Source organism: Anolis sagrei, chromosome Y, assembly GCF_037176765.1.
Source record: "Anolis sagrei isolate rAnoSag1 chromosome Y, rAnoSag1.mat, whole genome shotgun sequence".
In the NCBI taxonomy this organism is placed as follows: Eukaryota; Metazoa; Chordata; class Lepidosauria; order Squamata; family Dactyloidae; genus Anolis; species Anolis sagrei.
The window spans coordinates 20,243,531-20,261,914 of NC_090035.1; the positions used below are offsets into that span (position 1 = coordinate 20,243,531).

The window sequence follows — 18,384 nt, forward strand, 5'->3', positions numbered from 1 at the left end:
GGAAGTCACATCATCCATCGTTCATCCTCCTCCAAAACTGCAGCAGGATGTAGAGTGAGTAATGGGGGCTATGTGTGCCAAGTTTGGTCTTGATCGGACATTAGATGAGGATTGCAGCAGTCTTGGGAAGAGAGTGGTGGTACTTGAAGTCCTATCATCCATGGTCTGTCCTCCTCGAAAGTACACCAGGATGTAGAGTGCATCATGGGGACTCTGTGCGCCATGTTTGGTCTTTATCAGTCATTGGCAAGGGTCTCAGTGGTCTCAGGAAGTGAGTGAAGTGACTGCAAGTTCCATCATCCATTGTCAAATTCTTCCAAACCGCACCAGGATGTAGAGTGGGTTATGCGGGCTCTCTATGTAAATTGTGGTCCTGATCCATCATTGTTGGCAGTTATAATGGTTTTAGGAAGGGAGTGCAGGTATTGCAAGTCCCATCGTCCATGGTGCATCCTCCTCCAAGCTGCACCAGGATGTAGAGTGGGTCATGGAGACTCTGTGTGCCAAGTTTGGTCTTTATCGGTAATTGGATGAGGGTTGCAGTGGTCTCAAGAATTGAGCAAAGGTACTGCAAGTCCCATAATCCATGGTCCATCCCCACCAAACTACACCAGGACGTAAAGTGGGTCATGAAAGGTCTATGTGCCAAGTTTGGTCCTGATCAGTCATTGGATGAGGTTAACAGCGGTCTCAGAATGTGAGTGATGGTACTGCAAGTCCCATCATCCATGGTCCATCCTCCTCCAAACTGCAGTAGGATGTCGAGTGGGTCATGGGGGCTTTGTGTGCCAAGTCTGGTCTGGAAGGGTAATTGTCTGACTCCGCCCCCTCTGGCCTTTTCCTTTCCTCTCTTTGTCATCTCGTAATCTTGGAATTGAGGCTGGCCAATCAGACACCATATGCAAATTTCCTTCTCATGTCCCCGTTTCTGCCATGAACTCTTTTCTCCACCAGGGGCTCCTATTGAAGCTGGCCAATCAGAGACCATATGCAAATAGCACCACTGCGGCAGCCAATCAGAATGTTGGAACTTTCAGGCTGACCAATCAGAATGCTGGCACATACACCGCCACACTTTTGTCCTCCGCATACAAGTTTTGACTTTTATTATATGTATAGATAGACTAGCTTGGGGACCCGGCACTGCCCGGATTATTAGAGAAAGTGGGTAATGGCGGTTCTGTATGCCAAATTTGGTCTTTATTGATCATTGGATAACGGCTGCATTGTTTTCAGGAAGAGAGTGAAAGAACTTAAAGTCCCATCATCCATTGTCCGTCCTCCTTCAAACAGCATCGGGATGTAGAGTGGGTCAAGGTGGCTCTGTGTGCCAAGTTTGGTCTTGATTGGACATTAGTAAGGGTTGCAGCAGTCTTGGGAAGGGAGTGGAGGTACTTGAAGTCCTATCATTCAAAGTCCGCCCCCTTTCAAACTGCAGCAGGATGTAGAGTGGATCATGGGTGCTCTGTGTGCCAAGTTTGGTCTTGATTAGTCATTGGCGAGGGTCTCAGTGGTCTCAGGAAGTGAGTGAAGTGACTTCAAGTCCCATCATCCATTGTCAAATTCTTCCAATCCGCACCAGGATGTAGAGTGGGTCATGTGGGCTCTCTGTGTAAATTGTGGTCCTGATCCATCATTGTTGGCAGTTGTAATGGTCTTAGGAAGGGAGTGCAGGTATTGCAAGTTCCATCATCCATGGTGCATCCTCCTCCAAACTGCACCAGGATGTAGAGTGTGTCATGGAGACTCAGTATGCCAAGTTTGGTCTTTATCGGTTGCAGTGGTCTCAAGAATTGAGCAAAGGTACTGCAAGTCCCATAATCCATGGTCCATCCCCGGCCAAACCACACCAGACATAAAGTGGGTCATGAGAGGTCTATGTTCCAAGTTTGGTCCTGATCAGTCATTGGATGAGGTTAACAGCGGTCTCAGAATGTGAGTGATGGTACTGCAAGTCCCATCATCCATGGTTCATCCTCCTCCAAACTGCAGTAGGATGTCGAGTGGGTCATGGGGGCTTTGTGTGCCAAGTCTGGTCCGTATTGGTAACAAATAATTTTTCCAATTAACCATATCCCGTTTTTTTGCATCTTTCCATGCCCAAGCTATTACAGCCTTCCCTGCAAGAATAATTGCTTTGAATAACTCTTGATATTTTGAATCAATCTTCCTGCTTCCTAATATCCCCATGAACATCAACTGCATATTTATTTGCAATGGTATCTTAAATATTTTCTCCATTTTACCTGTTACTTGTTCCCAGAATGTTTTTGCCTTTGGGCATTTCCACCGCATATGTGCGTTCCATCCTTTACTGGAGACCACAGTGCCAGCAAGTTGGGCTTTTACCGTTAATCATGATTGATAACTGTGCTGGGGTACAATACCATTTCCATAAGAATTTCCTTTCCATTTCTTTGAATTTCTCTATCTTGATTTTCCTAGCCTCTCTTATTAAGTCCTCTATTATTTGTCTTGTGAGTAATACCTCTTTTTCCCATTTATTCTGCAGTGTTCTTATAATATATTCCTCATCTCTTATCATTCCTCTGTATATTTCTCCGATTAACCCTTTCTCTGAGATCTGTGTTTTTTTAATTATATCTTCCATTATACTTTCCTTACCTATACAATCTCCATACGTTCCCTGTTTCAATTTATTATATAATCCTAGTATCTTAATCCAATTTTTGTTTCCCATTTTATCTATTATTCTGCTTATAGGGATAAGATGGCCATTCATATCATATAAGTCTTTAATCCTATAATATCCCTTGTCCCTCATTTCTCTCCACCAGCACGAATCATACTCCTTCTCGTAAAGGCTCTCAAGTGGGGTCCATTTTGATATACCTGGCATCAATTTAGGTTTCCATTTTTTCCAAATTTTTAATGCAAGTTTTCTGGGGCCTCTTGTTCTTTTGATGTTTATTTCCAAATTCCCTGTAAAGATTCCAAAGCTTGCCTCTCTTTTATTAACTCCATCTTCAATCTTAAACCATTTATCCCTATTTTCTTTCATATTTTCAAGTAAAGGTTTTAGCTGAAAAGCCTCGTAATATAATTCCAACTCCCCATCCCAGTTCTTCCTGATGTATATAATATAGTTTATTTGGCAGTCTAGATTTCTTTCCTCCTAATATCCATTTCTTTATAGTCCTGTTCCACTTATTAAATTGTCCTTGTTTGATTTCCAATGGAAGGACTTGAAATAGGTATAATAATTTTGGTGTCAACAATATTTTAGTTGCCTTTATTTTTCCTAAGATACCCAGATTTTTCTTATTCCAATTTTTCATACTATTAGAAATTTTCTTCCATGTCTGTTTATAGTTGATCTCTGTCATCTTTTCCATATTTTATGAATAATTACACCCAAATATTTTATTTTTGTCCTCCCCATACCTATTTCTGTTATATTATCAATTTCTCTTTTTTTCTTTTTTGTTTACCTCAAAATACATAATTTCTGATTTCTTTATATTTACCCCCAATCCAGTATTTTTTTCAAAATCTGTTAATATTATTTTTAATTCTCTTATTCCTATTAGAGGTTGGGATAAAACCATCATAATATCATCAGCAAATAAATTTAATTTAATTTCCCCTCCATCGTCAAATTTATAACCTTCGATCCTTACGCTATTTCTAATTCTCTCTGCTAGAATCTCAATCCCCATTATAAATAGATGTGGTGACAGGGGGCAACCTTGCCTGACACCCCTTTGAATGGAAAATTCCTTTGATAAGGCTTCATTAACTTTTACCACAGCTTTGCTTTCTCTATATAACTCCTTTATTGCCTTTATAATTGGTTCTCCTATTCCAATTTTGTTCAATGTCTCCCACAAAAATTCGTGATTTACTGTATTGAAAGCTTTATATATATCCAATTTTAGTAATGCTAATTTCTTTCCCTGCCTATTCTCCATTATATTTATTATATTTCTGATTGGGTGTCCAATTTGCCTCCCTTTCACAAATCCATATTGGTCTTCTTTTATCACTTTTGGTATTATTTTTTCCAATCTATTTGCTAAAATTTTGGCGAAAATTTTGTAATCTTGGTTTAATAGACTGATTGGCCTATACGAGCCTGTTTCTTTTGGGTCCTTCTGAGGTTTCAATAATACTCTTATTTCAGCTTTCCTCCATGTATTAGGGGCTTTTTCTCCTCTCATTATATTATTAAATAACGTTTGCAATTCAGGGCCTAATATTTCTATATATTCTTTATAAAATTCAGCTGGAAAACCACCCAGACCCGGCGATTTTGATTTTTTCAGTTTCTTTATCACTTCCTTTATTTCCTGTTCTGTGATCTCAGCATTTAATGTTTGTTTGTCCTCCTCTCCTAACTTTACATCTAGACTTTCTTCCATGTGACCTTTATTATCTTCCTTGTATAATCTTTGGTAGAATGCGGCAAATTCTTCTCTTATCTTAGCAGAATTATGAATTATTTTGTTCCCTTGCGTCTTTATAGCCTTGATATTCTGTTTTTCCTTTCTATTTTTCAAATATTTTGCCAGCCTTTTCATGGAATTAATATTGGGTCTCTGTATTTCATTCTTAACTAAATTTTGCTTTTTCCAAATTGTGAAGGAATCTAATCCATCTAATTGCTTTCTCAGTGTTTTAATCAGGTTCTGTGTTTGAATGCTGAACTTGTTCTGTTGTTGGGCTTGAAGGTGTTTTATCTTCTGTATCTTGTTTTGTCTATCTGCAAACCACTCCTTTTTAATTAATCTCTCTTTGAGAATGCAATGTCCTCTAATCACCGCTTTTGCTGCATCCCAAATTATACTCTCTGAGGATGAACCTCTAGTTTCTTGAAAGTAAAATCTTATTTGCTTGGCCATATATTCTTTATCTTCCTTTCTCCTTGCAATTATATTGTTATATTTCCATACCTTATTTCTTTGTTCCTTATTAATTTCTAATTCTATTATTATTGGGGCATGATCTGAAAGCCAAATACCATGTGTATAGATATTTCTTATTTCCATTTCCATTGGTTGTTGAATCATTATGTAATCTATCCGTGTGTATTTTTTATGCCTATTAGAATAGTATGTAGGATTAGCTTTTTTATTAGCTACCACGAATGCATCTTTTAGTTCCCAATTTCCTATTTTGTATGGTTTATGCTGACTTAGATCTAAATTGAAATCCCCTGTTAAGATAATCTTACCTTCATAAAAGTTATGAAGTTTTTTCAGGATTTTCCTCAGGAATCGTAGTTGACCCTTGTTGGGGGAGTATATATTAGCAATAGTAAATTTTTTATTGTCCAATTTAAATTTCAGTAATACAGATCTTCCGTCAGGATCTATACATTTGTCTACCAATTCATAGTTGAGGTTGTTGTTCAAGAGAATTGCTGTCCCTCTGGCTCTTTTGGTACCTCTAGCCTCAATAACTGTTTGCCAGGTCTTAGAGTTCAGTAATGGGCATGAATCTCTTGGCTGCAGGGTAAACTACAGCTCCCGCTATGGTGACTTAGTCCCCTCAAACCCCTCCAGTAGGTTCTGTTGGTCATGGGGGTTCTGTGTGCCAAGACTGGTCCAAATCTATTATCATTGGTGGTATCCATGTCTCTGCTTGTAGGTGAACCACAACATTCAGAAATGAAGCTCAGTTTCCCCCAGATCCCTCCAGTATGCTCAGTTGGTCATGGTGGTTCTGTGTGCCAAGTTTGATTCAGGTCCATTGTCGGGGGAGGTCACAGTTTCTCTGGATGTAGATGAACTACAACTCCAAAAAATCATGGTCAATCCCAAACAGTTCCAGTATTCAAATTCGGGTATATCAGGCACGTGTGCATCATTGTTTGGGTTCATGGTGGTCTCTGGATGTAGGTGAACTATAACTCCCCCAAATCAAGGTGAAATTCCCACAGAGACTTCCAGTATTTTTTGCTGGTCATGTGGGCTCTATGTGCCAACTTGGTCCAATGCCATTTTGGTGGAGTTCAAAGTGCTGATTGATTGCAGGTGAACTATACATCCCAGTAACTTCAACTCCAAAATGTCCAGGCCAGTTCCCCTCAAAACATACCAATATTCAAATTTGGGCATGCAGGGTAAACTACAACTCCCACAACTGCCAAGTTTGGTCCAGATTCATCTTTCTTTGGATTCACAGTGCTGTCAGGATGTAGGTGAACTGCAACTCCTATACATCAAGCTCAATTCCCCCCAAACCTCTTCAGGATTTTGTGTTGGTCATGGGAGTTTTGTGTGCCAAATTTGCTGGTGGAGGGCCTTACTTAGATGAAACCTCATTGGCCAAGTAGGATAGTCTTCCAGGATCAGAATTCTTGTGAGTCTGTAGGTGGCTGTGGAGCCCTATTCTTGATCTGCATCTTATTCCGCAGTGAGGGCATTGGTTTTCAGGTGGAAAGCAGTCTTGGTCGGGGTTGGCTTGACGCGCTTTCCTTTTGGCACGTTTCTCTTTCACCCTCCATTCGTCCCTCTTCAAATTCTGCAGCACTGCTGGTCACAGCTGACCTCCAGCTGGAGTGCTCAAGGGCCAGGGCTTCCCAGTTCTCAGTATCTATGCCAGAGTTTTTAAGGTTGGCTTTGAGCCCATCTTTAAGTCTCTTTTCCTGTCCACCAACATTCCGTTTTCCGTTGAGTTTGGAGTACAGCAACTGCTTTGGGAGACAATGGTCAGGCATCCGGACAACGTGGCCGGTCCAGCGGAGTTGATGGCGGAGGAGCATCGCTTCAGTGCTGGGGGTCTTTGCTTCTTCCAGCATGCTGACGTTTGTCCGCGTGTCTTTCCAAGAGATTTGCAGGATTTTCCGGAAGCAGTGCTGATGGAATCGTTCCAGGAGTTGCATGTGACGTCTGTAGACAGTCCGCGTTTTGCAGCATATAGCAGGGTTGGGAGGACATTGCTTTATAAACAAGCACCTTGGTAGCCCTATGGATGTCCTGGTCTTCATACACTCTCTGCTTCATTCGGAAAAATGCTGCGCTCACAGAGCTCAGGCAGTGTAGTATTTTGGTGTCAATGTTGACTTTGGTAGAGAGGTGGCTGCCGAGGTAGCGGAAATGGTCAACATTTTCTAATGTAACACCATTAAGCTGTATCTCTGGCATTGGAAAGAGGTTGGCTGGTGATTGCTGGAACAGCACTTTGGTTTTCTCAATGTTCAATGACAGGCCGAGCTTCTCGTATGCTTCTGCAAAGGTGTTTAGCATGGCTTGTAGATCTTCTTCTGAATGCACACAGATGACGTTGTCATCAGCATACTGGAGTTCTATAACAGATGTTGTTGTAATCTTGGTTTTGGCTTTCAGTCTGCTGAGGCTTGCCATCTGTCCAATAGATTATTTCCATTCTGGTAGGAAGCTTTCAATCAACAAGGTAAAGTATCATAGCGAAGAAGACGGAGAATCAAGTTGGGGCAATAACACATCCCTGTTTGACACCTGATTCCACCTTGGGGTCACTTTGGGAGCCACTGCTGTCCTGGACTGTTGCCATCATGTCATCATGGAGAAGCTGCAGGATGTTCACAAATTTGTTTGGGCACCCAATTTTTTGAAGGATGGTCCAGAGAGAGCTCAGATTCACTGTGTCGAATGTCTTTGCAAGGTCAATGGATGCCATGTACAGAGGTTGATTTTGTTCCCTGCATTTTTCTTGGAGCTGTTGTGCAGTGAAGATCATGTCCACAGTTCCTCTGGAGGGGCGGAAGCCATTCTGGGATTCTGGGAGGGTGTCTTCTGAGAGGGGCAGAAGGCGGTTTGCAAGGATTCTTGCGAGGATTTTCCCAGTGGAGATTAGGAGGGAGATACCTCAATAGTTTCCGCAGTCTGTTCTTTCCCCTTTTTTTGAAGAGAATGATGATGATGGCATCCTTGAAATCTGGGATTTTCTCAGTCACCCACACTTTTTCTATGAGCCGGTGGAGTTGTTGTGTCAACTCAGGTCCTCCCTTTTTAAAGATTTCAGGTCTGCTGGCTTTGCTATTTTTTGTTGTTCTTGTTGTTGTTGTTGTTGGCTGATGGCATTGCTGCCTTCTTCCAAACTAGGCAGTGCTGCAAGCTCATCCCTGGTTTGTTGTTGTGGGATTTGTGAGAGAACCTCTTCGGCCACATTGGAGCTGCGGTTCAGGAGGCTTTGGTACTGTTCTTTCCAATGTAGTGCAATTGATTTTTGGTCCTTCAGGAGTTTGGTTTCATCTGATGAGTGGAGAGGCTGTATACCATGGTTTTTTGGTCCATAGATGACCTTTGTGGCTTTGAAAAATTCCTGAGCATTATGGGTATCTGCCAGGTGTTGGATTTCTTCAGCCTTCTTTGTCCACCAGATGTTCTTGAGTTCTCTTGTCCTTCTTTGGACCTCAGTTTTTGTGCTAGCATAGATCTTTTTCTTAGCAGCACAGTTGATGTCTCTCTGCCATGTTTGGAAGGCTTTCCTTTTCTTGTCAATTAGCTGTTGGATCTCGTAATTTTCGTCAAACCATTCTTGATGTTTCTTGGTTTGATATCCAATAGTTTCTTTGCAGGCTGTGATGATGGAGGTCTTCAGTTTATTCCAATGTTCTTCAACATTTTTGGGGTGTTTTGTGGGTAGATGGTCCTTGAGTGCTGTTTGGAAATGGGCTCGTTTGAAGGGCTCCTGAAGGGCTTGGGTGTTCATTTTGCGCCTTGTCTTTCTTCCTTGGAGTCTGCGCTTTGTGGTCACAGTTCTCTGTCTTGATGCAGGGTGAACTACAACTTCCATCATGTTGAGTCAGTCCCCCAAAACTTCCAGTATTTTCAGTTGCTGATCAGTTCCTCTCTGTTTGCTGTGTGCCATACGGATGAGTAGGAAAGGGTTAAGGGAGAAGCAGTGGGTGGGGCCATGCAAATTCCACACCAATTGAGAGAGTCAGGCACATTGGGATATCTGTGGTGGAGGAAACATAAAATCTAGCATGAAATTGATCTTGTATAAAAGCCTTCATTTGGGTGGTGGGCAGTGTGGTGTTTATAGAGGACATTGGCAGAGCTTCTGGACATTTTCATGGCACACACTATAATCTGCAATGTAATAGGAGGGAGGGCCTTTGGTGGACCAAGTTTCGGGGTTGGCTGGTTAGTATTTGCTGTTTTTGTAAAAAGAAAAAAAGTTAGGTAATACTCTGATATAACAATAATTCAAATAACAACAATATCTTCTTATTCTTTAATTCTTTTATTTTTCTTTTATCCCGATGCCTTTCTCCTGGTATAGGAACTCAAGGCAGCTGATAGTAAACATATGATCTGCATAATTTTCATCTGGTTTCTTTTCTTTTTAATTTATAGAACAGAAGGCCTTCCGTTTACCTCCCCACCCGGGAATACCCCTCAGAACAAAGTAAGTTGTTATCTGCTTTATAGAAACCATAACCAGACCGAGGGAAACAATTCCTGACATGGCCTTCTTTCTTTTCTCTCTGCAACAGTCATTGTAACAGAAAAGACAAATATACTCCTGCGTTACCTACATCAGCAGTGGGACAAAAAGGTAAGGATCCTTGAGAGTTGTAGTATGGGCCAAAGGGGAAAACAAAGGCTTATGTAAAATCAAAGTTTGGTTTTGGGGATTGTGTGTATATGAGTGTGAGTGATTGAATCAATGGAAGGAAAACCCATCAAGTCAGCTTTGTAAGGACTGTATTGTCGAAGGCTTTCATGGCCGGAATCACTCAGTTCTTGTGGGTTTTTTCGGGCTATATGGCCATGTTCTAGAGGCATTTCTCCTGACGTTTCGCCTGCATCTATGGCAAGCTTCCTCAGAGGGTGAGGTCTGCTGGAGCTGGGAAAAAAGGGGTTTATATATCTGTGGAATGACCAGGGTGAGACAAAAGGCTTTTGTAAGTTGGGCTAGATGTGAATCTTTTCAACTGACCACTTTGATTAGCATACAATGGGCTGACTGTGCCTGGAGCAAACTCTTCTTGAAAGGTGATTAGATGTCCCTGCCTGTTTTTCTCTCTGCTGTTTTAATTTTAGAATTTTTTAATACTGGTAGCCAGACTTTGTTCATTGTCATGGTTTCTTCCTTTCTGTTGAAATTGTCCATATGTTTGTGGATTTCAATGGCTTCTCTGTGTAGTCTGACATGGTGGTTGTGAGAGTGGTCCAGCATTTTTGTGTTCTCAAATAATATGCTGTGTCCAGGTTGGTTCATCAGGTGCTCTGCTATGGCTGATTTCTCTGGTTGGAGTAGTCTGCAGTGCCTTTCATGTTCCTGGATTCTTGTTTGGGCGCTGCGTTTGGTGGTCCCTATGTAGACTTGTCCACAGCTGCATGGTATACGGTAGACTCCTGTAGAGGTGAGAGGATCCCTCTTGTCCTTTGCTGAACGTAGCATTTGTTGGATTTTTTTGGTGGGTTTGTAGATTGTTTGTATGTTGTGTTACCTCATCAGCTTCCCTATACGATCAGTGGTTCCCTTGATGTATGGCAGGAACACTTTTCCTCTGGGTGGATCTTCATCTTTACTCTTATGGCTTGTTCTTGGTCTTGCAGCTCTTCTGATGTCTGAGGTGGAATATCCATTGGCCTGTAGAGCCCAGTTGAGGTGGTTCAGTTCATCTTGGAGGAGGTGGGGTTCACAGATTCTTTTTGCATGGTCTGCCAAGGCTTTAATGGTGCTTCTTTTTTGACTTGGGTGATGGTTGGAGTTTTTATGTAGATATCTATCTGTGTGTGTGGGTTTTCTGTAAACGGTGTGACCCAATTGTTGATCTGGTTTGCGGATGACTAGGACATCTAGAAAAGGCAGTCTTCCTTCCTTTTCTTTTTCCATAGTGAACTGGATGTTAGGGTGGATGCTGTTAAGATGTTCCAGGAACCTGTTGAGTTCTTCTTCTCCATGGCTCCAAATGGTGAAAGTGTCATCCACATATCTGAACCATATAGTGGGCTTTTTGGTTGCTGTTTCAAGAGCTTGTTTTTCAAATTGTTCCATGTAGAAGTTAGCTATGACTGGGCTGAGAGGGCTCCCCATAGCTACTCCATCTTTCTGTTCGTAGAATTCATTGTCCCACTGAAAATAGCTGGTGGTGAGGCAATGGTGAAACAGCGCCGTGATGTCTTCTGGGAACCTCTGGTTGATGAGTGCCATGGTGTCTGCAACTGGGACCATGGTAAATAGAGACACCACATCGAAGCTGATTAGTTTGTCATTTGTATTTAGCTTGAGATTGCTGATTTTTTCAATGAAGTGAGCTGAGTCCTTGATGTAGTGTGTTGTGAGCCCAATGTGGCTTTGTAACTGTGCAGCAAGAAATTTGGCTAAGTCATATGTGGGGGACCCAATGGCACTCACGATTCGTCTGAGTGGGATGGAGTCCTTATGGATTTTGGGGAGTCCATAAAGCCTGGGTGGAAGGGCTTCCGATTTACATAGCTGCTGTCGTAAGTTGATTGAGGAGTTTTTAATTAGAGTGTTGGTTTTTCTGGTTATTTTGGACGTTGGGTCTTACTTAAGTTTTCTGTATATAGTAGGGTCCAGGAGTTTTCTGATCTTCTCCTTGTATTGCTCTGTATGCATGATGACTGTAAGGACTTTTTTGAGTTATCAAAGGCTTTTAGGGCCAGAATCACTAGGTTGCTGTGAGTTTTCCAAGCTGTCTGGCCCTGTTCCAGCTGTATTCTCTCTTGACGTTTCACTTGCATCTGTGGCTGACATCTTCAGAGGTTTGTCCAGAGGTTTGTGGAAAATGAGGCATAATAATTTCCTTTCTGTTGAAATTATTATTAGTAGTAGTAGTATTGCACCATCTGTAGCTGACAGATGTCCATCTGCCGGGGGTGCTTTGATTGTACAGTATTCCTTTATAGCAGGGGAGGGTTGAACTGGATGGTCCATGGGGTCTCTTCCAACTATAGGACTCTATGATTCTATAGCCGTAATTCTCCATGGACATGTTACTATGTATGAGGCTGGATGGCCAGCTGTTGGGAGGGCTTTGATTGTATTCCTTTGTGGCAGACGACGATTGGACAGATGGCCCATGGGGTTTTCCAACTACAGGATTCTATAACTCCAATTATCCATGGATGTGTTGATGTCTATGAGGCTGGATGGCCATCTGTCGAAAGGGCTTTTATTATCTTCCTTTGTGGCAGAAAAAGGGTTGGATAGGATGGCCCATGGGGTCTCTTCCAACTATAGGATTCCATAGTACTAATTCTCCAAGGACCTGTTAATGTATATGGGGCTGGATGTTCATTTGTCGGCAGTGCTTTAATTGTATAGCAGAAGAGGATTTGACGAGATGGCTCTTGGGGTTTCTTCCAACTATAGGATTCTATGATTCCATAGTCCTAATTCTCCATGGACATGTTACTATGTATTAGGCAGGATGGCTATCTGTGGGGGAGAGTTGGATTGTGTCTTCCTTTATAATAGAAAGGAGTTGGACTGGATGACCCACGGAGTCTCTTCCAACTCTAGGATCCTATGATTCTATAGCCCCATAGTCCATGGACCTGTTAATGTCTATGAGGCTGGGTGGCCATCTATCAGGAGGGCTTTAATTCTGCCTTTCAAACTATGGAGGGTTTTTTTTAGGGGGAAGAGAGGATTTGAGACCATTTGTGAATCTGTAGATATAGCAGAGACAGGACTGGGTTGCTGTGAGTTTTTCGGGTTGTATGGCTCTGTTCCCATAGCGTTCTTTCCTGATGTTTCACCTGCATCTGTGGCAAGCATCTTCAGAGGTCTGTTTGCTCATAGGTCTGTTGGAAATGAGGCAAGTGGAGTCAATATATACTCCACTTGCCTCCAGGGTGGGAGCAAGAACCCTTGTCTCTTAAAGCAAGTATTAATATTTCAATTAGCAAACTTAAGTTGCATTGCGTAGCCATGAAGTTGCAAAGTCAATCAGTGAGGGTATCTGCATAGAAGTAGCCTGGCCTCTGTTGCCTGGAGGCAACCTCTGTTTGAGAGGTGCTAACTGGCACTTGATTGTTTTCTCTCTGGAGTTCCCCTGTTTCTGAGTTATGTCCTTTGTTTACATTCTTGATTTTGGTGTTTTTAAAATACTGATAACCAGAGAAAGGATGCCTCCAGGCAACAACTCTGATTGACTTTGCAGCTGCAAGGCTACTCAGTGCTAATCAAGCTTGCCAATGCAACATTCGTATTTGTTTTCTCCTACCCTGGACATTATTCCACAGGTATATATACACACTACTTACCTAATTTCCAACAGACCTGTGAACACACCACTGAGAATGTTTGCCACAGATGCAGGAGGGAATGCTACTGGAACTTTATTTATTTATTTGCTGTATTTATTTCTCACCCTTCTCGAAGTGGGTATAGGTAGGATCACAGAACTTACATATACGGCAAACATTCAATGGCATTATATACTGACAAGAGAGACAACTCTATGTAGATAGAGACATGTGTAGGCTTTCCGCACCTTTGGCATCTTGGAGGCCTGTGCTCTGTTCTGGCCACTGGAAGATGCTGTCCATCCACTTTCCCTGCCAAATAACTTTGTTCGTAAATTTCCTCCTTGATCAAATTGCTGGCATTTTTCTTATGTGTGCCTTTTAGATACCTCCCTGCTTAAAGATGTACCTATTTATGTTCTCACATTATTGTTTTTGAACTGTTAGGTAGGTAGAAACTGGTCTAAAAGCCGGGAACTTATCCTGACCCAGGTTTCAAACTGTCAAATTTTTGATTGACAAGATCAGTGTCATAGGGGTTGCCAAAGACCATCAGAAAGCATATATTTCTGATGGTCTTAGGAATCGCTTTGGCAGAGAAGGCTGAAGATCTCTCTGCCTGTCCTTCTCTTCCTTTTTGGAAACAGGGTGAATCCTCCCACCAAAAGTCCACCTCTGCTGTGATTGGCCAGCCTCGCAGCCGAGGGGAGGGCTGTTTCTGAGACTCCAAGCGGGGAGGGGAGAGGGGGCATGCTTAACACATGACAGGATGGTGCACATGTGCGAGGGAGAGTGTGCAATGCTGGAGGGAGGCTTGCTCCAGAGAGTCTCTTCAAGACATGGAGGTTCTGTGTGGCAAGTTTGGCCCAATTCTGCCAGTTGGGCTCAGAATGCTCTCTGATTGTAGGTGAACTATAAATCCCAGCAACTACAACTCCCAAATGTCAAGCTTTATTTTCCCCCAAACTCCACCACTGTTCACATTTGGGCATATTGAATATTCATGTCAAGTTTGGTCCAGATCCATCATTGTTTGATTCTACAATGCTCTCTGCATGTAGGTCAACTACAACTCCAAAATTCAAGGTCAATGCCCACCAAATCCTTCCATTATTTTCTGTTTCATGGGAGTTTTGTATGCTAAGTATGGTTCAATCCCATCATTGGTAGAGTTCAGAATGCTCTTTGATTGTAGGTGAACTATAAATCCCAGCAACTACAACTCCCAAATTACAAAATAAATCCCCCCCCCCCCAACTCCACCAGTATTCAAATTTGGGCATATTGGATATTTGTGCCAAATTTGGTCCAGTGAATGAAAATACATTCTGCATATCAGATATTTACATTACAATTCATAACAGTGGCAAAATTAGTTATGAAGTAGCAATAAAAATAATGTTATAGTTGAGGGACACCACAACATAAGGAACTGTATTAAGGGGTTACAGCATTAGGGAGGTTGAGAAACAGCGACATAGATAGAGATATTTACAGTGTTCTCTCACTTATTGTGGGTGTTACATTCCAGGACCACCCACGTAAAGTGGAAATCTGTGAAATAGGGATGCTATGCTATATATGTATATCTAATTCCAAGGGTGAGGCAGAAGCGAGGAGAGATTTAAAGGCACCACACACTTTTTTTTTTTTTTTTTGCTTTTTATCTCTCCTTTGCTTTTTATCTCTCCTGATTGGCTGCCTCTCTCCCGAAGGGGAGTGTATTATTTATCGTGTCATCCACAACCAGAAAATTGTATTACATTTCTAACAGAACAAACAAACAGATTTTTTTAAAAAAATACACAAATTTTGCAAACTTGGTAGCTGATTAAATGTCCTTTGACCAGTACCTGGCCACTTGGAGTGCCTCTGGTGTTGCCGCAAGAAGGTCCTCCATCGTGCATGTGGCAGCAGGTGATCAGTGGTTTGCTCTTCTCCACACTCACATGTCATGGATTCAACTCTATAGCCCCATTTCTTAAGATTGGCTCTGCCTCTCGTGGTGCCAGAGCGCAGTCTGTTCAGCGCCTTCCAAGTCACCCAGTCTTCTGTGTGCCCAGGGGGGAGTCTTTCATCTGGTATCACCCACGGATTGAGGTGCTGGGTTTGAGCCTGCCACTTTTGAACTCTCGCTTGCTGAGGTGTTCCAGTGAGTGTCTCTGTAGATCTAAGAAAACTATTTCTTGATTTAAGTCGTTGATGTGCTGGCTGATACCCAAACAAGGGATGAGCTGGAGATGTCTCTGCCTTGGTCCTTTCACAGGGATCAGTTAGTTTTCCCTGTAATAGGCAGTTAGAGCACCTAGAGCTTCAGAGAGCTTCTGTTCAACCATCTCAAAGCTCCCTGCTAGAGAGGTAATGGCACGATCATCAGCATAGATGAAACTCTCTGTACCTTCTGGCAGTGGCTGGTCATTTGTGTAGATGTTGAACATGGATGGAGCAAGTATGCTCCCCTGAGGCAGGCCATTCTTCTGTTTCCACCATCTGCTTCTCTGGCCCTGGAACTCAACAAAAAAGCTCCTGTTTTGTAGCAGGTTTCCTATGAGGCGGGTGAGGTGGTAGTCCTTTGTGATATTATACATTTTTCTCAGGAGGAGGTGGTGGTTCACAGTATCATAAGCCGCTGACAGGTCTATGAAGACAGCTCCTGTGATCTGCTGCTTTTCAAAGCCATCTTCTATGTGCTGAGTCAAAAACCCCTTCTACACTTCATTGCTGCCAGGAGGCAGGATTAGAACGCTGCTCTGGGCAACAACAACCATTCATAAACTGGGAGGCAAAACCCCACAAAACAGCCAGTCTGCAAAAAGCGAACTGCGAAGTAGTGAGGGAACACTGTAGAGGCTTTTCCAATCTTCGGCACCTTGGAGGCTTGTGCTTGGTTTCGGCCACTGGAGGATGCTGTTGCTCCATCTTCCCTGTGGAAGATTCATGAACTTCCTCCTTGATCGAATCACTGGCATTTTTCTGGCATTTCCTTATGGGTGCCTTAAATATCTCCCTGCTTTTAAGCAATACCTATTTATCTGATCTAAAAGCCAGGAGCTTACTCTTGGCTTCAAAATGTCAGTCTTTCAGTTGGCAAGATTTACTGCAACTGGGAGTTAATCATCTGTGCTTACGCCCGGCCTAATTATTATTTTCCACTTATCACGGCTGGTAACATCATCATTATCATCATGGATGATAATGATGATGATTATTATGGATTCCTTATCCAAGCCAAGCATGAGCCAACACTGTGCAGCAGTGGAAAAGGTCAGTGTGATTCTAGCCTGCATCAATAGGAGTTTAGATCAAGAAAAATAATGGCATCACCTTTGTCCCAGACTATTCTGATCTCACCATGTAATACTGTGTCCATAGTTCATGGGTTTTGATTAACCGAATGGAATTTGAGCCTGAAGACTTCCCGGTTTTAAGTGGTACCTATTTATCTACTCACATATTGCTTTCAAAGTCCTAGGTAGGCAGAAGCTAGGCTAAAGACCAGGAGTTCATCTTGACCTGGGCTTTAAACTGTCAACCTTTCGATGGTCAAGATTTACTGTAGCAGGCAGTTAACCAACTGTGCTAAAGGCCAGCAAAATTGTTATTTTTATTATTATTTCTTTTCTTTTCCACTTATCAGGGCTGGTTACAATGTTGCTGTTGTTGTTATGATTTCTTATCCAAGCTGAACACAAGCCAACATTGACAGCAAAAAAAGGCCAATGTGATTCTAGCCTGCTGTGCTAAAGTCCAGCCATAGAACATAAACATACAGCCCAAAAAACCCACAGCAACCCAGTGATTCTGGCCATGAGAGCTTTCAATAACACTAAGACAGGACTTCCCTCGATTCTGGGAGTAAGATCCTGCACAAGAATAACATTGGCCTCCTTTGCCGTAAGATCATGCCTCTGATGGCCTCGTTGTCCAAGCAAAGCCTAACCCTTCTCCTTTTGATCCCGGTTTGCACAGAATGCGGCGAAGAAGCGAGACCCCGAAGAAGTGGAGATCGAAGGCGAGAACTCGGCCCCTCTTCGCAAAATCGCCCGGACAGATAGCCAAGACATGAACGAGGACACTTAAAAAACGACAACACAAAAAAATCACAAAACACTCTTGTGTTTGCTTGCCTTCGGCATTGTTTCACCTTTCCAGGCACTTCCCGTGCAGGGTTCCCATTATGGTTCGTTGTTATTGTTATTATTAATACTACTAATAATAATATTTCTGGTTTTTTGAACACCCACAAACGCATTCCCCTTCCTCTCTGTTCTCGGTTTGCACCACTTAGGAGCTGATTCGTATTTATTCTGAGGAGGAGAAAGAAGGGGGAACCCTTCCGTGTTTTTATTCATGATTATTTATATGCGCTTGCTCACTCCCGTGTTGAAAATGTCACAGACGGCCCTTTAGTTATGTAATCAAAGTCTCCTCTTTTTGGGAAATTCTCCCTCTTATTTTAGGCGCATCGTAGCCAATTCAGAACCTCCTGAAAAACCAAATTGTTCGGATTCCTCCAGGTGCTTTTCGAGAGCAGGGATGCCAAGACATCTCCTCCCCCCAGTTTTGTTTTTTCCTTGACAGATGTGTGGCCCCCTTTTGTCTCAGTTTCTCCCAGAATTTGGTAACCCTTTGGTCATAGGTTTGCAAGCCAAACAAAAGGAAAAAAGGACCTCAGATCCCCTCCCCTTCTCTCTTTGTCTCATGCACCAGTCTTTGAATGGACCAGATCTGTAGAATAAAGACAGATATTTCTCACCATCTTCGCTCTATTCTTACAAGTCAAAGCCAGTACGTTTTTGGGGTGAAATTCCCATTCTTTTTTATTTGAAAGCATTTCCTTTTTGGAGGTATTTATTTATTGTGTCAGAAGCAAATTGAGAATACAGTTATAATGTATAGAAAAACCACAAAGAAAGTTAAAAATTGGCATTGTACTAAATGTCCTTTGACCACTTGGAGTGTCTCCGGTGTTGCTGTGAGAAGGTCCTCCATTGTGCATGTGGCAGGGCTCAGGTTGCATTGTAATAGGTGGTCTGTTGGTTTGCTCTTCTCCACACTCGCAAGTTGTGGACTTTGTGGCCCCATTTCTTTAGGTTTGCTCTGCATCTCATGGTGCCAGAGCACAGTCTGTTCACTGCCTTCCAAGTTGCCCAGTCTTCTGTGTGCCCAGGAGGGAGTTTCTCATCTGGTATTAGCCACTGATTGA

The 18,384-nt window shown here is 42.4% G+C and overlaps 1 protein-coding gene across 1 annotated transcript in view; it reads left to right on the forward strand.

The window, feature by feature from the left end:
- The window catches only part of LOC137095298 (DET1- and DDB1-associated protein 1-like), a 55,307-nt gene extending 37,371 nt beyond the window's left edge, over positions 1 to 17,936 (forward strand). Inside the window, exons 3-5 of the mRNA XM_067461766.1 lie at positions 9,309 to 9,360; positions 9,449 to 9,510; positions 17,148 to 17,936. Of these exons, the coding sequence (XP_067317867.1) occupies positions 9,309 to 9,360; positions 9,449 to 9,510; positions 17,148 to 17,258 (225 nt within the window). The 3' untranslated portion in view covers positions 17,259 to 17,936. The remainder of the gene's footprint in view (positions 1 to 9,308; positions 9,361 to 9,448; positions 9,511 to 17,147) is intronic.
- Positions 17,937 to 18,384: the final 448 nt, after the last annotated feature.